The 21,689-nt window shown below is 44.5% G+C and overlaps 1 protein-coding gene across 5 annotated transcripts in view; it reads left to right on the top strand.

The window, feature by feature from the left end:
* Positions 1-21,689, top strand: part of actn1 (actinin, alpha 1) — a 140,449-nt gene that overhangs the window by 34,601 nt on the left and 84,159 nt on the right. For all 5 annotated transcript variants that reach the window (XM_041854559.2, XM_041854557.2, XM_041854558.2 and 2 more), the window contains exons 2-3: positions 13,357-13,471; positions 20,371-20,490. In XM_041854559.2, the coding sequence (XP_041710493.1) occupies positions 13,357-13,471; positions 20,371-20,490 (235 nt within the window). The remainder of the gene's footprint in view (positions 1-13,356; positions 13,472-20,370; positions 20,491-21,689) is intronic.

Here is a 21,689-nt window from a genome sequence, read left to right as displayed (position 1 = left end):
ACAGTATAATGTGACAGAAAGGCTTGGAATACAGTATAATGTGACAGAAAGGCATGGAATACAGTATAATGTGACAGAAAGGCATGGAATACAGTATAATGTGACAGAAAGGCATGGAATACAGTATAATGTGACAGAAAGGCATGGAATACAGTATAATGTGACAGAAAGGCATGGAATACAGTATAATGTGACAGAAAGGGTTGGAATACAGTGTAATGTGACAGAAAGGTTGAAATACAGTATAATGTGACAGAAAGGGTTGGAATACAGTAAAATGTGACAGAAAGGCCTGGAATACAGTATAATGTGACAGAAAGGGTAAAATACAGTATACTGTGACAGAAAGGCATGGAATACAGTATAATGTGACAGAAAGGGTTGGAATACAGTATAATGTGACAGAAAGGGTTGGAATACAGTGTAATGTGACAGAAAGGTTGAAATACAGTATAATGTGACAGAAAGGGTTGGAATACAGTATAATGTGACAGAAAGGCCTGGAATACAGTATAATGTGACAGAAAGGGTAAAATACAGTATACTGTGACAGAAAGGCATGGAATACAGTATAATGTGACAGAAAGGGTCAAATAGAGTATAATGTGACAGAAAGGGTTGGAATACAGTATAATGTGACAGAAAGGCTTGGAATACAGTATAATGTGACAGAAAGGCTTGGAATACAGTATAATGTGACAGAAAGGCATGGAATACAGTATAATGTGACAGAAAGGCATGGAATACAGTATAATGTGACAGAAAGGCATGGAATACAGTATAATGTGACAGAAAGGCATGGAATACAGTATAATGTGACAGAAAGGCATGGAATACAGTATAATGTGACAGAAAGGGTTGGAATACAGTGTAATGTGACAGAAAGGTTGAAATACAGTATAATGTGACAGAAAGGGTTGGAATACAGTATAATGTGACAGAAAGGCCTGGAATACAGTATAATGTGACAGAAAGGGTAAAATACAGTATACTGTGACAGAAAGGCATGGAATACAGTATAATGTGAAAGAAAGGGTTGGAATACAGTATAATGTGACAGAAAGGCATGGAATACAGTATAATGTGACAGAAAGGCATGGAATACAGGATAATGTGACAGAAAGGGTTGGAATACAGTATAATGTGACAGAAGGGCTTGGAATACAGTATAATGTGACAGAAAGGTTGAAATACAGTATAATGTGCTAGAAAGGGTTGGAATACAGTATAATGTGACAGAAAGGCATGGAATACAGTATAATGTGACAGAAAGGCATGGAATATAGTATAATGTGACAGAAAGGGTTGGAATACAGTATAATGTGACAGAAAGGCATGGAATACAGGATAATGTGACAGAAAGGGTTGGAATACAGTATAATGTGACAGAAAGGCATGGAATACAGTATAATGTGACAGAAAGGTTGAAATACAGTATAATGTGACAGAAAGGGTTGGAATACAGTATAATGTGACAGAAAGGCATGGAATACAGTATAATGTGACAGAAAGGCATGGAATACAGTATAATGTGACAGAAAGGGTTGGAATACAGTATAATGTGACAGAAAGGATTGGAATACAGTATAATGTGACAGAAAGGATTGGAATACAGAATAATGTGACAGAAAGGCATGGAATACAGTATAATGTGACAGAAAGGCATGGAATACAGGATAATGTGACAGAAAGGGTGGAATACAGTATAATGTGACAGAAAGGGTAAAATACAGTATAATGTGACAAAGGCATGGAATACAGTATAATGTGACAGAAAGGCATGGAATACAGTATAATGTGACAGAAAGGGTTGGAATACAGTGTAATGTGACAGAAAGACATGGAATACAGTATAATGTGACAGAAAGGGTTGGAATACAGTATAATGTGACAGAAAGGCATGGAATACAGTATAATGTGACAGAAAGGGTTGGAATACAGTTTAATGTGACAGAAAGGGTGGGAATACAGTTTAATGTGACAGAAAGGGATGGAATACAGTATAATGTGACAGAAATGGTTAGAATACAGTATAATGTGACAGAAAGGGTTGGAATACAGTATAAATGTGACAGAAAGGTGCAGGAATACAGTTCAATGTGACAGAAAGGGTTGGAATACAGTTTAATGTGACAGAAAGGTGCTGCAGCCCAATTCAGTTTTCCATCCTGGCACTCAGAATGGTTTCCACCAACACTTTCTGCTGCCTGGACCCCAGGATACTTTCTGAGACTCAGGGAATTGAACACTGCCAGGGGGAAATTCATTTGGTCATGTGCTTAAAAACATGAACAAACAGAAACTACACAATATAATTCATTGAAAGTGCTATAGCCTAGTGCAATATCCTGTGTACTGGAGGGACCAACAGACGATCTATTATATAGCCTAATGGCTGTTGGAATAAAACAGTCCCCATATCTATCTGTTCTCAACTTCTTTTGAAGAAGTCTCTTTCCCCTTGTCCAGCTGCTGCTGTGACTGAGTTTTGAGTGAAGGGGATGAGTACTGTCCTGTAAAATGCTTTCAAGTTTTAGGAGGATGAGTTTTGAGTGAAGGGGATGGGTACTGTCCTGTAAAATGCTTTCAAGTTTTAGGAGGATGAGTTTTGAGTGAAGGGGATGGGTACTGTCCTGTAAAATGCTTTCAAGTTTTAGGAGGATGAGTTTTGAGTGAAGGGGATGGGTACTGTCCTGTAAAATGCTTTCAAGTTTTAGGAGGATGAGTTTTGAGTGAAGGGGATGGGTACTGTCCTGTAAAATGCTTTCAAGTTTTAGGAGGATGAGTTTTGAGTGAAGGGGATGGGTACTGTCCTGTAAAATGCTTTCAAGTTTTAGGAGGATGAGTTTTGAGTGAAGGGGATGGGTACTGTCCTGTAAAATGCTTTCAAGTTTTAGGAGGATGAGTTTTGAGTGAAGGGGATGGGTACTGTCCTGTAAAATGCTTTCAAGTTTTAGGAGGATGAGTTTTGAGTGAAGGGGATGGGTACTGTCCTGTAAAATGCTTTCAAGTTTTAGGACGATACCAATTATCCTTTCCATCGTCTTGATCAAGCGCTGAAGCTTGACTTGGTCTTGTGCTCGCATGTTTCCATCTGCAGGACAGATTTATAGAACATTTGTAGGATATAGCGGTCGACATTAAAATGGTTCAGTTTGCGTAAAAAAAAAACATGATCTGTTGCAGTTTCTTTATCTTTGCGAGGGCACAGTCATTGACTTTCAGTTTATTGTCTATTTCGATTCCCAGGTATTTGTATGTGGTTTACTCTATCGACTGATTCCCAATTGATCTTCGTAGGGGGTAGTGCAGTTTTATTCCTTCTGAAATCAATTTCCATCTCTTTTGTTTACTTAACGTTTATTTCAAGAAAGTTATGTGCGCACCACTGGACAAATGTTGCAGTTTCTCTGTCAAAACCTTGAAGGGAGGCTTGGTCTGGTTGGAGGAAACCCACAACAGCGGTGTCATCTGCATATTTAAAAAAATGTGTGGGCTTGACAATCGTTTGTGTCCAGTATCGGTGAAAGTACGCAACCTTGCGGGGCTCCCGTATTCACCGTTCTAGATGTAGAGATGGCAGGGTTAAACTTTAACTTGTTGAGTACGGTTCACAAAGGAAACTATTAATCCACTTGATCAGTAGAGAGTAGACACCCAAATACACCAGCCTATCCCCCAGTAGGTGGGGTTGGATGGTGTTAAACACTCTACTGAAGTCAATTAATACAATTTTCAATAGGCTATTTGCCCGTTCTAAGTGTTCGTACAGTAGATATTGTTCAGCATGACCAGTAATGCATCATCAACACCCCACGGTAGCCAAACTGGTTTGGATATAGTTGGGATGAGAGAATATAGATGTCAGGGCTACAGGGCAGAATATCACCCTACAGGGAGGAATACAGATGTCAGGGATACAGGGCAGAATATCACCCTACAGGGAGGAATACAGATGTCAGGGATACAGGGCAGAATATCACCCTACAGGGAGGAATACAGATGTCAGGGATACAGGGCAGAATATCACCCTACAGGGAGGAATACAGATGTCAGGGCTACAGGGCAGAATATCACCCTGCAGGGAGGAATACAGATGTCAGGGATACAGGGCAGAATATCACCCTGCAGGGAGGAATACAGATGTCAGGGCTACAGGGCAGAATATCACCCTACAGGGAGGAATACAGATGTCAGGGATACAGGGCAGAATATCACCCTACAGGGAGGAATACAGATGTCAGGGCTACAGGGCAGAATATCACCCTACAGGGAGGAATACAGATGTCAGGGATACAGGGCAGAATATCACCCTGCAGGGAGGAATACAGATGTCAGGGATACAGGGCAGAATATCACCCTGCAGGGAGGAATACAGATGTCAGGGATACAGGGCAGAATATCACCCTGTTGTTTTTAGGTACTGGGACAATCAGCAACTTCTTCCATAATTCAGGACACCAGTGGCATCCAACCCCTGTCTGTTGCGCCCTATTCCCTTTGTAGTGTGCTACTTTTGACCAGGGCCCATAGATATCTGGTCAAAAGTAGTGCACTATGTAGGGCAGGGTTCTTCAATTCCGTTCCTGGAGGGCCGAAACACATCTGTTTTTTTATTTCTACCTGGTAGTTAATTGCACTCACCTGGTGTCCCAGGTCTGAATTAGCCCCTGATTAGAAGGAGAGGATGAAAAACAGAGGTGTTTCGGGCCTCCAGGACCGGAATTGAAGAACCCTGATGTAGGGAATAGGGTGTCATTTGGGGCGCAGGCTAGAGTTGTCTTTGAAAGACAGTGAAGTATTCTGTTTGGCCATACACTGCGGTGACAGGGTGAAGTATTCTGTTTGGCCAGACACTGCAGTGACAGGGTGAAGTATTCTGTTTGGCCAGACACTGCAGTGACAGGGTGAAGTATTCTGTTTGGCCAGACACTGCAGTGACAGGGTGAAGTATTCTGTTTGGCCAGACACTGCAGTGACAGGGGTGAAGTATTCTGTTTGGCCAGACACTGCAGTGACAGGGTGAAGTATTCTGTTTGGCCAGACACTGCAGTGACAGGGTGAAGTATTCTGTTTGGCCAGACACTGCAGTGACAGGGTGAAGTATTCTGTTTGGCCAGACACTGCAGTGACAGGGTGAAGTATTCTGTTTGGCCAGACACTGCAGTGACAGGGTGAAGTATTCTGTTTGGCCAGACACTGCAGTGACAGGGTGAAGTATTCTGTTTGGCCATACACTACGGTGACAGGGTGAAGTATTCTGTTTGGCCAGACACTACGGTGACAGGGTGAAGTATTCTGTTTGGCCAGACACTGCAGTGACAGGGTGAAGTATTCTGTTTGGCCAGACACTGCAGTGACAGGGTGAAGTATTCTGTTTGGCCAGACACTGCAGTGACAGGGTGAAGTATTCTGTTTGGCCAGACACTGCAGTGACAGGGTGAAGTATTCTGTTTGGCCAGACACTGCGGTGACAGGGTGAAGTATTCTGTTTGGCCAGACACTGCAGTGACAGGGTGAAGTATTCTGTTTGGCCAGACACTGCAGTGACAGGGTGAAGTATTCTGTTTGGCCAGACACTACGGTGACAGGGTGAAGTATTCTGTTTGGCCAGACACTGCAGTGACAGGGTGAAGTATTCTGTTTGGCCATACACTGCGGTGACAGGGTGAAGTATTCTGTTTGGTCAGACACTGCAGTGACAGGGTGAAGTATTCTGTTTGGCCATACACTACGGTGACAGGGTGAAGTATTCTGTTTGGCCAGACACTGCAGTGACAGGGTGAAGTATTCTGTTTGGCCAGACACTGCAGTGACAGGGTGAAGTATTCTGTTTGGCCATACACTACGGTGACAGGGTGAAGTATTCTGTTTGGCCATACACTACAGTGACAGGGTGAAGTATTCTGTTTGGCCATACACTGCAGTGACAGGGTGAAGTATTCTGTTTGGTCAGACACTGCAGTGACAGGGTGAAATATTCTGTTTGGCCATACACTGCGGTGACAGGGTGAAGTATTCTGTTTGGCCATACACTACGGTGACAGGGTGAAGTATTCTGTTTGGCCAGACACTGCAGTGACAGGGTGAAGTATTCTGTTTGGCCATACACTACGGTGACAGGGTGAAGTATTCTGTTTGGCCAGACACTGCAGTGACAGGGTGAAGTATTCTGTTTGGCCAGACACTGCAGTGACAGGGTGAAGTATTCTGTTTGGCCAGACACTGCAGTGACAGGGTGAAGTATTCTGTTTGGCCATACACTGCAGTGACAGGGTGAAGTATTCTGTTTGGCCATACACTACGGTGACAGGGTGAAGTATTCTGTTTGGCCAGACACTGCAGTGACAGGGTGAAGTATTCTGTTTGGCCATACACTACGGTGACAGGGTGAAGTATTCTGTTTGGCCATACACTGCAGTGACAGGGTGAAGTATTCTGTTTGGCCAGACACTGCAGTGACAGGGTGAAGTATTCTGTTTGGCCATACACTACGGTGACAGGGTGAAGTATTCTGTTTGGCCATACACTGCAGTGACAGGGTGAAGTATTCTGTTTGGCCAGACACTGCAGTGACAGGGTGAAGTATTCTGTTTGGTCATACACTGCAGTGACAGGGTGAAGTATTCTGTTTGGCCATACACTGCGGTGACAGGGTGAAGTATTCTGTTTGGCCATACACTGCGGTGACAGGGTGAAGTATTCTGTTTGGCCAGACACTGCAGTGACAGGGTGAAGTATTCTGTTTGGCCAGACACTGCAGTGACAGGGTGAAGTATTCTGTTTGGTCATACACTGCGGTGACAGGGTGAAGTATTCTGTTTGGCCAGACACTACGGTGACAGGGTGAAGTATTCTGTTTGGCCAGACACTGCAGTGACAGGGTGAAGTATTCTGTTTGGCCAGACACTGCAGTGACAGGGTGAAGTATTCTGTTTGGCCAGACACTACGGTGACAGGGTGAAGTATTCTGTTTGGCCATACACTACGGTGACAGGGTGAAGTATTCTGTTTGGCCATACACTACGGTGACAGGGTGAAGTATTCTGTTTGGCCAGACACTGCAGTGACAGGGTGAAGTATTCTGTTTGGCCATACACTACGGTGACAGGGTGAAGTATTCTGTTTGGCCATACACTGCAGTGACAGGGTGAAGTATTCTGTTTGGCCAGACACTGCAGTGACAGGGTGAAGTATTCTGTTTGGTCATACACTGCAGTGACAGGGTGAAGTATTCTGTTTGGCCATACACTACGGTGACAGGGTGAAGTATTCTGTTTGGCCATACACTACGGTGACAGGGTGAAGTATTCTGTTTGGCCATACACTACGGTGACAGGGTGAAGTATTCTGTTTGGCCATACACTACGGTGACAGGGTGAAGTATTCTGTTTGGCCATACACTACGGTGACAGGGTGAAGTATTCTGTTTGGCCATACACTACAGTGACCGGAATTATTAGGAGTTATGGTTCCTCTTCCTGCCTCCTGTTTCCTCTCCTCTGGTGACACAAACACACACACACACACACACACACACACACACACACACACACACACACACACCCATGAAAGAGGTACATTATTTTAGCAATCCATCTGGTTTCTTCTGGTGCCTCATTTCAAATACTCTATCTGTGCTTGATTGGGCTTGTCTGGTGCAATGGAACCAATATAAACCCTGCCCACCTGGCAATCCAGGCAGGCTAAAGCAAGTATTTGAAAGATTTCAAATAGTATTTGAACCCAGTTTGGCTTCCTGGTATCATGAGGAGCTCGAGGACTGCTGGATAAATTGGCTACACTGCTGAAAACTATTTTATTTCCTGTCTCAGATAGTCTGCCAATATATCTGTCTTCCCTCTTCTCGTGTGTGTGTGTGTGTGTGTGTGTGTGTGTGTGTGTGTGTGTGTGTGTGTGTGTGTGTGTGTGTGTGTGTGTGTGTGTGTGTGTGTGTGACAGACAGAGAGAGAGAGTCAGAGGGGTTGTACTTAGATGGTTCAAGTGAACGTGTTGTACTAATATGGAGCTGGCAGAGAGGCAGGAAACTCTGAACTGGGGGGTGAATGGAGAGGGAGAGAGGGAGGGAGGGAGGGAGGGAGGGAGGGAGGGAGGGAGGGAGGGAGGGAGGGAGGGAGGGAGGGAGGGAGGGAGGGAGGGAGGGAGGGACGGAGGAGGGAGGGAGGGAGGGAGGGAGGGAGGGACGGAGGGGAGGGAGGGAGGGACGGACGGAGGGAGGGAGGGAGGGAGGGAGGGAGGGACGGACGGACGGATGGACGGACGGAGGGAGAGAGGAGGGAGGAGGAGGGAGGGAGAGAGGGAGGGAGGGACGGACGGACGGGAGGGAGGGAGGGAGGGAGGGAGGGAGGGAGGGAGGGAGAGAGGGAGGGAGGGAGGGAGGGAGGGACGGAGGGAGGGAGGGAGGGAGGGAGGGAGGGACGACGGAGGGAGGGAGGGAGGGACGGAGGGAGGGAGGGAGGGAGGGACGGAGAGAGGGAGGGAGGGAGGGAGAGAGAGAGGGAGGGAGGGAGAGAGAGAGGGAGGGAGGGAGAGAGGGAGTGAGGGAGGGAGGGAGGAGGGAGGGAGGGAGGGAGGGAGGGAGAGAGGGAGTCAGGGAGGGAGGGAGGGACGGAGGGAGGGAGGGAGGGAGGGAGTGATGGGATTGGGAAGGAGAGAGGAGTAGAGCAGCGAGGAAGAGAGAGAAGAACACAGACCAGGAGAGATATGGGGGAAACGTTGAGGGAAACTAAGGGCTATAAACTTGACATGTTGTTGGATGACTATTGTAGAATGTCTTGGCCGGGTACACAAAACAAAGAGCAACAGGGTTGTTCCGTGTCATTTCAGCAAGCCATGACACCCACCATCTCAGATTGTTCTGAAATCGTTTCTGTACTTAGAAACAGATAAGATTAGCATTTCTGAAACATTATATTATAAATTTAATTTGATCTCTGAGAAATTAAGCTAATTGATTGCACCCAAATTGGCCATTTTAATTTGTAGGATTCATATAATCTTCAATAAATATAGTACCTAACATCTGATTTGGACCATAATTCTTCCAAAAATTAGTAAGACATGAGCAATCCAATAAAATAGTAAAAAGCTAATTTCTCAGAACAGGGGGAAAAAACATCACCAGATTCACAGGGATACATTACATAGGATGAAGAAGCAATACTCCAAGCCACAGCTTCATACTACTTGTCAAACATAGAGAACTGATACTGTATAATGGTTGTTGGGATGGGATTGGCGTGGGGCGTGGGGGGTCTGTGGGTGGCTTTTTAACATTTCATAGGATTCCTCATGTCTTAATTATTGTTAGGAAGAATTATGGTCCAAATCGGATGTTAGCCACTATCTTTATTGATTATTATATGAATCCTATATATTAAAATGGCCAATTTGGGTGCAATCAATTAGCTTAACTTCTCAGAGATCCAATTATATTTTAAAAGATAATGTTTCAGCAATGCTAATCTTCTGTTTCTAACTACAGAAGTGATTTTCGAACAATCTGAGATGGTGGGGTGTTCGAAATCCTATAAGTTGTGCTTTTTGAAGTGGAATGACTCAGCAACTTCCATGATCTCCTCCTCACATACTGGAAGAGTCACTGTGTGCCTCCCAAATGGCACCCTATTCAGTATATAATGCGTTACTTTTGACCAGGGACCATAAGGCTGTAGTTAAAAAGTAGTGCACTAAATAGTGAATAAGGTGCCATTTAAGACTAACCACACTCACTGACTGTACAACACAGGTTTTTTTTTTTATATATAGATTTTTTTTTTACGACTCTGTGTGTCCCAAGATGATTGAATACTATAATAATAATAAAGAGAGGAGACTGGCTTCTTTCTCTGGAGTTGATGGCAAACTCAGGGTGCGCACCAAATGGCACCCTATTCCTTACATAGTGCACTACTTTTAACCAGAGCCCCAGACCCGTTTTTTGTTTTTAGAGCCATCCTCCTCAACTCTGCTCTGAGAGACTGAGAAAGGGGAGGAGTGGAGAGGGGAGACAAGGGAGGAGAGGGGAGACAGGGGAGGGGAGACGAGAGGAGAGGGGTGACGGGGGGAGACGGGAGGAGGGGAGACAAGACGGGAGGAGAAGGAGATGGAGAGGAGATGGGAGGAGAGGGAGATGAGATGGGAGGAGAGGGAGATGGAGAGGAGATGGGAGGAGAGGGAGATGGAGAGGACTGCAGCCTCAGTGCAGGAGAGCCCTGACCACAACACTCAGTCATGTGATTGTGAGGATGGCTGCCAGGCCAGCGATGGTATGTAATGGGTTAGTGCTGCTAAAGAGCCAGAATGACCCAGAGAGCTGGAGAGAGACAGTCAGAGAGGAAGAGCGGGAGAGAGAGAGAGAGCGAGAGAGCTCTCTGTGGGTCAACATAGACAACTTAGCAAGTTACCTGGTTTAGTTGAGCTCTCAGTGGGTCAACATAGACAACTTAGCAAGTTACCTAGTTTAGTTGAGCTCTTGGTGGGTCAACATAGAAACAGCCCCCCTTCTCTAGTGGCTGCCGCTTTTACACGTCCATTAGAAGTGTCACCAGTCTAGTTCCTACGTACGTCCATGCCACAGCTCCTCGCTCTCTCTCTCTCTCTCCAGAAGAACTGGATTGGTTGGACACACACACACACACATCTGAATCCTGGCCCTACCACACATACGTTTATTGATAGGCTGTATTATAATTAGCTACATGTCACCCACTCTCTGCTGTGGTGATGTCATCACTCTGAGTTCTTAGTTCTTCCACTCCCAACCAACCAGCTCACCAGCCACAGGCTGGCTTTCATAAAGAGGGCTGGGCTTTCATAAAGAGGGCTGGGCTTTCATAAAGAGGGCTGGGCTTTCATAAAGAGGGCTGGGCTTTCATAAAGAGGGCTGGCTTTCATAAATAGGGCTGGGGATCATAAATAGGGCTGGGGATCATAAATAGGGCTGGGGTTTCTCTACTCTGCTCTGCTCCAGTCCTGCTGGTCCTCCCAGCCGCTGGAGACCGTGTGTGTGTGTGTGTGTGTGTGTGTGTGTGTGTGTGTGTGTGGGCGCCTGTCTGCCTTTGGGCCATGTGTGTGATTAACCCAGGTTCTCATAAAGATGGGTTCTCAGCGGGGTGCATGGTGTTACGGCAGGCCCGGTGCTCATGCCAGCTCCCGTTAGGTTATTAGGCTGTTGAGCAGAAGGCTGAGGAAAGGAGGGAGGGAAAGAGGCAGGAAGGGAGGGAGGGAGGGAGGGAGGACGGGAGAGAGGGAGGGAGGAAGGGAGAAAGAGAGGGTGGTAAGGAGGGAGAGCCCAGAAGTTTCCCATCATCAGGTGGTTATGTTAGTACATGGACCTGCTACTGCCACTAGAACACACAGACACTCTGTACTACTGTGTTCTATTCTATTGTTCTCTACTGTGTTCTATTCTGTTGTTCTCTACTGTGTTCTATTCTGTTGTTCTCTACTGTGTTCTATTCTGTTGTTCTCTACTGTGTTCTATTCTATTGTTCTCTACTGTGTTCTATTCTGTTGTTCTCTACTGTGTTCTATTCTGTTGTTCTCTACTGTGTTCTATTCTGTTGTTCTCTACTGTGTTCTATTCTATTGTTCTCTACTGTGTTCTATTCTGTTGTTCTCTACTGTGTTCTATTCTAGTGTTCTCTACTGTGTTCTATTCTGTTGTTCTCTACTGTGTTCTATTCTGTTGTTCTCTACTGTGTTCTATTCTGTTGTTCTCTACTGTGTTCTATTCTATTGTTCTCTACTGTGTTCTATTCTGTTGTTCTCTACTGTGTTATATTCTGTTGTTCTCTACTGTGTTCTATTCTGTTGTTCTCTACTGTGTTCTATTCTATTGTTCTCTACTGTGTTCTATTCTGTTGTTCTCTACTGTGTTCTATTCTGTTGTTCTCTACTGTGTTCTATTCTGTTGTTCTCTACTGTGTTATATTCTATTGTTCTCTACTGTGTTCTATTCTATTGTTCTCTACTGTGTTCTATTCTGTTGTTCTCTACTGTGTTCTATTCTGTTGTTCTCTACTGTGTTCTATTCTGTTGTTCTCTACTGTGTTCTATTCTGTTGTTCTCTACTGTGTTCTATTCTATTGTTCTCTACTGTGTTCTATTCTATTGTTCTCTACCGTGTTCTATTCTGTTGTTCTCTACTGTGTTCTATTCTGTTGTTCTCTACTGTGTTCTATTCTATTGTTCTCTACTGTGTTCTATTCTGTTGTTCTCTACTGTGTTCTATTCTGTTGTTCTATTCTGTTGTTCTCTACTGTGTTCTATTCTGTTGTTCTCTACTGTGTTCTATTCTATTGTTCTCTACTGTGTTCTATCCTATTGTTCTCTACTGTGTTCTATTCTGTTGTTCTCTACTGTGTTCTATTCTGTTGTTCTCTACTGTGTTCTATTCTGTTGTTCTCTACTGTGTTCTATTCTATTGTTCTCTACTGTGTTCTATTCTATTGTTCTCTACTGTGTTCTATTCTGTTGTTCTCTACTGTGTTCTATTCTGTTGTTCTCTACTGTGTTCTATTCTGTTGTTCTCTACTGTGTTCTATTCTGTTGTTCTCTACTGTGTTCTATTCTGTTGTTCTCTACTGTGTTCTATTCTGTTGTTCTCTACTGTGTTCTATTCTGTTGTTCTCTACTGTGTTCTATTCTGTTGTTCTCTACTGTGTTCTATTCTGTTGTTCTCTACTGCGTTCTATTCTATTGTTCTCTACTGTGTTCTATTCTATTGTTCTCTACTGTGTTCTATTCTGTTGTTCTCTACTGTGTTCTATTCTGTTGTTCTCTACTGTGTTCTATTCTGTTGTTCTCTACTGTGTTCTATTCTGTTGTTCTCTACTGTGTTCTATTCTGTTGTTCTCTACTGTGTTCTATTCTGTTGTTCTCTACTGTGTTCTATTCTGTTGTTCTCTACTGTGTTCTATTCTATTGTTCTCTACTGTGTTCTATTCTATTGTTCTCTACTGTGTTCTATTCTGTTGTTCTCTACTGTGTTCTATTCTATTGTTCTCTACTGTGTTCTATTCTATTGTTCTCTACTGTGTTCTATTCTATTGTTCTCTACTGTGTTCTATTCTATTGTTCTCTACTGTGTTCTATTCTATTGTTCTCTACTGTGTTCTATTCTATTGTTCTCTACTGTGTTCTATTCTATTGTTCTCTACTGTGTTCTATTCTGTTGTTCTCTACTGTGTTCTATTCTATTCCATATTCTACTCTTCTTTTCTCACCTTTTCTCCTCTCCTCTTCACTATGCCTGCACCATAGTAACGAACACCATAGTAACGAACACCATATTTTCTTACTAACTGATGTTTCCTCCTCTCTCTTCCCCAGACGTTCACGGCCTGGTGTAACTCCCACCTGAGGAAAGCCGGAACGCAGATCGAGAACATTGAGGAGGACTTCAGAGATGGACTGAAACTCATGCTGCTGTTGGAGGTCATATCAGGTGAGGAGGAAAGGCCTGATGCCTACATGTATCTCTAATGGTGCCTACATGTATCTATAATGGTGCCTACATGTATTTATAATGGTGCCTACATGTATCTCTAATGGTGCCTACATGTACAGTACCTTTCAAATTGTCTCTACTTTTGCATATTTTTGAAACTGAATGTTATCAGATCTTCAACCTAAACCTAATATTAGATAAAGGGAACCTGCGTGAACAAATAACACAACAATTACATACTTATTTCATTTATTTCATAAACAAAGTTATGCAACACCCAATGACCCTGTGTGAAAAAGTAATTGCCCCCTTGCACTCAATAACTGGTTATGTCACCTTTAGCTGCAATGACTCCAACCAAACGCTTCCTGTAGTTGTTGATCAGTCTTTCACATTGCTGAGGAGGAATTTTAGCCCACTCTTCCATCCAGAACTGCTGTAACTCAGCAACGTTTTGTGGGTTTTCAAGCATGAATTGCTCTGTATCAGAGAATTCTACAATAGAATGTCAGGCCATCCGTCTGTGAGCTGAAGCTGAAGCGCAGCTGGGTCATGCAGCAAGACAATGATCCAAAACACACAATCAAGTCTACATGAAAATTGTTAAAAAGCAACATATTTGAAGTCTTGGAATGACCTAGTCAAAGTCCAGACCTAATCCCAATTGAGATGTTGTGGCAGGACTTGAAACAAGCAGTTCAAGTTTGAAAACCCACACATTTCGCTAAATTAAAGCAGTTCAGCATGCAAGAGTGGGCCAAAATTCCTCCACAGCGATGCGAGAGACTGATCAACAACTACAGGAAGCGTTTAGTTGCAGTCATTGTAGCTAAAGGTGGCACAACCAGTTATTGAGTGTAATGGGGGAATTACTTTTTCACACAGGTGCATTGGGTGTTGCATAACTTTGTCAATAAAATAAATAAAATAAACGCAGGTTCCCTTTATCTAATATTAGGTTTTGGTTGAAGATCTAATAACATTCACTATCAAAAATATGCAAAAGTAGAGAAAATCAGAAAGAGGGTAAATACTTTTCCACGGCACTGTATCTCTACATGGTGCCTACATGGTGCCTACATGGTGCCTACATGGTGGTAGGTGACTACATGGAGCCTGCATGGAGCCTGCATGGTGCCTACATGGTGCCTACATGGTGCCTACATGGTGCCTACATGGTGGTAGGTGCCTGCATGGTGCCTACATGGTGCCTACATGGTACCTGCATGGTGCCTACATGGTGCCTACATGGTACCTACATTTACATTTACATCATTTAGCAGATGCTGTTATCCAGAGCGACTTACAGTTAGTGAGTGCATACAAAATATATATATATATTATACTTTTTTTATACTAGCCCCCCGTGGGAATCGAACCCACAACCCTGGCATTGCAAGTGCCATGCTCTACCAACTGAGCTACACGGGGCCATACATCTACACAGGGCCATACATGGTGCCTACATGGTACCTACAGTGAGGGAAAAAAGTATTTGATCCCCTGCTGATTTTGTACGTTTGCCCACTGACAAAGACATTTTAATGGTAGGTGTATTTGAACAGTGAGAGACAGAATAACAACAAAAAAAATCCAGAAAAACGCATGTCAAAGATGTTATACATTTATTTGCATTTTAATGAGGGAAATAAGTATTTGACCCCTCTGCAAAACATGACTTAGTACTTGGTGGCAAAACCCTTGTTGGCAATCACAGAGGTCAGACGTTTCTTGTAGTTGGCCACCAGGTTTGCACACATCTCAGGAGGGATTTTGTCCCACTCCTCATTGCAGATCTTCCCCAAGTCATTAAGGTTTCGAGGCTGATGTTTGGCAACTCGAACCTTCAGCTCCCTCCACAGATTTTCTATGGGATTAAGGTCTGGAGACTGGCTAGGCCACTCCAGGACCTTAATGTGCTTCTTCTTGAGCCACTCCTTTGTTGCCTTGGCCGTGTGTTTTGGGTCATTGTCATGCTGGAATACCCATCCACGACCCATTTTCAATGCCCTGGCTGAGGGAAGGAGGTTCTCACCCAAGATTTGATGGTACATGGCCCCGTCCATCGTCCCTTTGATGCGGTGAAGTTGTCCTGTCCCCTTAGCAGAAAAACACCCCCAAAGCATAATGTTTCCACCTCCATGTTTGACAGTGGGGATGGTGTTCTTGGGGTCATAGGCAGCATTCCTCCTCCTCCAAACACGGCGAGTTGAGTTGATGCCAAAGAGCTCGATTTTGGTCTCATCTGACCACAACACTTTCACCCAGTTCTCCTCTGAATCATTCAGATGTTCATTGGCAAACTTCAGACGGGCCTGTATATGTGCTTTCTTGAGCAGGGGGGACCTTGCGGGCGCTGCAGGATTTCAGTCCTTCACGGCGTAGTGTGTTACCAATTGTTTTCTTGGTGACTATGGTCCCAGCTGCCTTGAGATCATTGACAAGATCCTCCCGTGTAGTTCTGGGCTGATTCCTCACCGTTCTCATGATCATTGCAACTCCACGAGGTGAGATCTTGCATGGAGCCCCAGGCCAAGGGAGATTGACAGTTATTTTGTGTTTCTTCCATTTGCGAATAATCGCACCAACTGTTGTCACCTTCTCACCAAGCTGCTTGGCGATGGTCTTGTAGCCCATTCCAGCCTTGTGTATGTCTACAATCTTGTCCCTGACATCCTTGAAGAGCTCTTTGGTCTTGGCCATGGTGGATAGTTTGGAATCTGATTGATTGATTGCTTCTGTGGACAGGTGTCTTTTATACAGGTAACAAACTGAGATTAAGAGCACTCCCTTTAAGAGTGTGCTCCTAATCTCAGCTCATTACCTGTATAAAAGACACCTGGGAGCCAGAAATCTTTCTGATTGAGAGGGGGTCAAATACTTATTTCCCTCATTAAAATGCAAATCAATTTATAACATTTTTGACATGTGTTTTTCTGTCTCTCACTGTTCAAATAAACCTACCATTAAAATTATAGACTGATCATTTCTTTGTCAGTGGGCAAACATACAAAATCAGCAGAGGATCAAATACTTTTTTCCCTCACTGTACATGGTGGCTACATGGTGCCTACATTTTACATTTACATATTAGTCATTTAGCAGACGCTCTTATCCAGAGCGACTTACAGTTAGTGAGTGCATCCATTTTCATACTGCCCCCCCGTGGGAAACGAACTCACAACCCTGGCATTGCAAGCGCCATGCTCTACCAACTGAGCTACATGGTACCATGCCTACATGGTGCCTACATGGTGCCTACATGGTGGTAGGTGCCTACATGGAGCCTACATGGTGCCTACATGGTGCCTACATGGAGCCTACATGGTACCTATATGGTGCCTGCATGATGCCTACATCGTGCCTACATGGTGGTAGGTGCCTACATGGTGCCTACATGGTACCTACATGGTGGTAGGTGCCTACATGGTGCCTACATGGTGGTAGGTGCCTACATGGTGCCTGCATGGTGCCTACATGGTGCCAGGTGCCTACATGGTGCCTACATGGTGCCAACATGGTGGTAGGTGCTTACATGGAGCCTACATTGTGCCTACATGGTGGTAGGTGCCTACATGGTGCCTACATGGTGCCTACATGGTGGTAGGTGCCTACATGGTGCCTACATGGTGCCTACATGGTGGTAGGTGCCTACATGGTGCCTACATGGTGCCTGCATGATGCCTACATCGTGCCTACATGGTGGTAGGTGCCTACATGGTGCCTACATGGTACCTACATGGTGCCTACATGGTACATACATGGTGGTAGGTGCTTACATGGAGCCTACATGGTGGTAGGTGCCTACATGGTGCCTACATGGTGCCTGCATGGTGCCTGCATGGTGCCTACATGGTGCCAGGTGCCTACATGGTGGTAGGTGCTTACATGGAGCCTACATGGTGCCTACATGGTGGTAGGTGCCTACATGGTGCCTACATGGTGCCTACATGGTGGTAGGTGCCTACATGGTGCCTACATGGTGGTAGGTGCCTACATGGTGCCTACATGGTGGTAGGTGCCTACATGGTGCCTATATTTACATTTAAGTCATTTAGCAGACGCTCTTATCCAGAGCGACTTACAGTTAGTGAGTGCATACATTATTTTTATTTTTTTCATACTGGCCCCCCGTGGGAATCGAACCCACAACCCTGGCGTTGCAAACGCCATGCTCTACCAACTGAGCTACATCCCTGCCGGCCATTCCCTCCCCTACCCTGGACGACGCTGGGCCAATTGTGCGCCGCCCCATGGGTCTATATGGTGCCTATATGGTGGTAGGTGCCTACATGGTGCCTGCATGGTGCCTACATGGTGTTAGGTGCCTACATGGTGCCTGCATGGAGCCTGCATGGTGCCTACATGGTGCCTACATGGTGGTAGGTGCCTACATGGTGCCTGCATGGTGCCTACATGGTGGTAGGTGCCTACATTTTACATTTTTAGTCATTTAGCAGACGCTCTTATCCAGAGCGTCTTACAGGAGCAATTAGGGTTAAGTGCCTTGGTCAAGGGCACATCGACAGATTTTTCACCTAGTCGGCTCGGGGATTAGAACCAGCGACCTTTCGGTTACTGGCACTATGCTCTTAACCACTAAGCTACCTGCCGCCCTACATGGTGCCTACATGGTGGTAGGTGGCTACATGGTGCCTACATGGTGCCTACATGGTGGTAGGTGCCTACATGGTGCCTACATGGTGCCTACATGGTGGTACATGGCGGCGCACAATTGGCCCAGCGTCGTCCAGGGTAGGGGAGGGAATGGCCGGCAGGGATGTAGCTCAGTTGGTAGAGCATGGCGTTTGCAACGCCAGGGTTGTGGGTTCGATTCCAGTATGAACAAATAAATAAAAATGTATGACCTCATGTTACGAACCCCGTGGCTTTAAACGTCTAGGGTGGATGGAAATGAGACCCGTAACATAATTCATGCAAATTAGAATCGTGACATGGAAACAGTGAGAACAAAAAATACACCGACAACCATAAGCTACCGTCAAACATAAAATGTTTATTTTGAACACACGGTAAAGGTTTGGGAAAAAGGGCTGAGCAGGACCCAAGAAATGAAACAATAGTGTAAAAAAAACCTAAACTGATCTTGCCTGCCTCAAGAACCGCTAAGCTACTGCTAATCATACAAAAATACAGTGGGTGGTCCGCTCAGGTCTAACTAGTGCTTTTAGACAGTTTTCTTCCTACGGGTATTGTATGCCCAAGGGCAACTTGCTTAAATCCCCCTTTTCCCAGAAACGCACAACAAAGTTACCAAACAGAGTAACCAGCAAATGAGTGAGTACACAAAACACAGGACACCACAGTATCCATTCTCACATACGGAAAATAGTCTCTCCCAACAAACACAACTGACTGGCTTTTAAACAATGGGAGGTGTAAGTGGGAAACCAGAAACAGGTGGTGCAATACAGAGGAATGTCCACTGATTGGTCCACCTCAGCAATCAGCAGCCAAACGGATGTCGGACAGGTGGGACACCCCAACGGCCACCAATCAGGAACACAAAGGACACCTGTGATTTAGGGCAGAAGGAGAGGAAAAACACAAAAACACATAAAGGATACCTGTATCCGTAACAACTCACTAACTGTAAGTCGCTCTGGATAAGAGCGTCTGCTAAATGACTAAAATGTAAAATGTACATGGTGCCTACATGGTGGTAGGTGCCTACATGGTGCCTACATGGTGCCTACATGGTGTCTACATGGTGTCTACATGGTGCCTACATGGTGCCTACATGGTGCCTACATGGTGTCTACATGGTGCCTACATGGTGGTAGGTGCCTACATGGTGCCTACATGGTGTCTACATGGTGCCTACATGGTGCCTACATGGTGCCTACATGTTTACACTAGGCAAGATATATATCTAAGTGAATAATAGGGACGTATATCTATCTGTTAGGGATGGGGGAAAAATCCATACAGTAGAGTTTTGCGATATTTAAAAAAATATGTTATAATGATTTGATTGTGTTGTTGTTAACGTTAGGTAGCTTGTCTGTCGAAACGTTGGTTATTAGGCTATTACATTATTGCATCTGAGCTCCTAGAGTGAGAGGCTCTCCTTTTCTTTTTCAAGTGCTCTACTCTGTTAGCCAGCACCTCTCCTAAACAGGTGTTCTACTCTGTTAGCCAGCACCTCTCCTAAACAGGTGTTCTACTCTGCTAGCCAGCACCTCTCCTAAATAGGTGTGCGTTTCTTTCGCCTCCATATTAGCTAGTCGGCTGTACCTGTCACGATCGTCGTAAGAAGTGGACCAAGGCGCAGCGTGATATGCGTACATCTTTTAATGAGTACTATTACAATACAACAAAACAACAAAACGATACGTGAAGTCCTAAGGTTGACAAAACACAAACCTCTCCGGAACAAGATCCCACAAATGACAAGTGCAAAACAGGCTGCCTAAGTATGGTTCCCAATCAGAGACAACAAGCCACAGCTGCCTCTGATTGGGAACCACCCCGGCCAACATAGAAACACATGAACTAGAACATGAACATAGAACACTAAACATAGAAACTAACACCCTGGGTCAACATATAAGAGTCCCCAGAGCCAGGGCGTGACAGTACCTGGTATTTATTATTTTCTTTTTAAATGTTTTAAATGGTGAGCCAACATGTTTTGAGCACTTTTACCTCCAAAACTCCTTTTCTCGTGGCTCTCTCTTCTCCCTCTGCAGCATGTAGAGAGCACTATGTTTGGACATATAGAATCGCAATACATATCGTATCGGCGCCCAAGTATGGTGATAATATCGTATTGTGAGGTCCTTGGCTATTCCCAGCCCTAGTATCTGTAGTTTTCTGTTCGATAGTGACCTCTAACCTCTAACCCATCACCTCTGATTGTGTTTCCTGTCTAGGAGAGCGCTTGGCCAAACCAGAGAGAGGGAAGATGAGAGTCCACAAGATCTCCAACGTCAACAAAGCTCTCCACTACATAACCAGTAAAGGAGTCAAGCTGGTGTCCATCGGAGCTGAAGGTGGGTTCAACAATACCCTGGTCACTATTGACACTGACTGGACTGTAATACACTAGACTGTAGTACACTAGACTGTAGTACACTAGACTGTAGTACACTAGACTGTAGTACACTAGACTGTAGTAAACTAGACTGTAGTACACTAGGCTATAGTACACTAGACTGTAGTAAACTAGACTGTAGTACACTAGACTGTAGTACACTAGACTGTAGTACACTAGACTGTAGTACACTAGACTGTAGTACACTAGACTGTAGTACACTAGACTGTAGTACACTAGACTGTAGTAAACTAGGCTATAGTACACTAGACTGTAGTAAACTAGACTGTAGTACACTAGACTGTAGTACACTAGACTGTAGTAAACTAGACTGTAGTACACTAGACTGTAGTAAACTAGACTGTAGTACACTAGACTGTAGTACACTAGACTGTAGTACACTAGACTGTAGTACACTAGGATGTAGTACACTAGACTGTAGTACACTAGACTGTAGTAATCTAGACTGTAGTACACTAGACTGTAGTACACTAGACTGTAGTACACTAGGCTGTAGTACACTAGACTGTAGTACACTAGACTGTAGTAAACTAGACTGTAGTACACTAGGCTGTAGTACACTAGACTGTTGTAAACTAGACTGTAGTAGACTAGGCTGTAGTACACTAGACTGTAGTAAACTAGACTGTAGTACACTAGACTGTAGTACACTAGACTGTAGTAAACTAGACTGTAGTACACTAGACTGTAGTACACTAGACTGTAGTACACTAGACTGTAGTACACTAGACTGTAGTACACTGGGCTATAGTACACTAGACTGTAGTACACTAGACTGTAGTAAACTAGGCTGTAGTACACTAGACTGTAGTACACTAGACTGTAGTACACTAGGCTGTAGTACACTAGACTGTAGTACACTAGGCTGTAGTACACTAGGCTGTAGTACACTAGGCTGTAGTACACTAGACTGTAGTAAACTAGGCTATAGTACACTAGACTGTAGTACACTAGACTGTAGTACACTAGGCTGTAGTACACTAGACTGTAGTACACTAGACTGTAGTACACTAGGCTGTAGTAAACTAGACTGTAGTACACTAGACTGTAGTAAACTAGACTGTAGTACACTAGACTGTAGTACACTAGACTGTAGTACACTAGACTGTAGTACACTAGACTGTAGTAAACTAGACT

The sequence above is a fragment of the Coregonus clupeaformis genome, chromosome 29 (genome assembly GCF_020615455.1).
Source record: "Coregonus clupeaformis isolate EN_2021a chromosome 29, ASM2061545v1, whole genome shotgun sequence".
NCBI lineage: Eukaryota > Metazoa > Chordata > Actinopteri > Salmoniformes > Salmonidae > Coregonus > Coregonus clupeaformis.
Note: the sequence above shows the minus strand (reverse complement) of the source record. Positions and strands in the feature narration are given on the sequence as shown.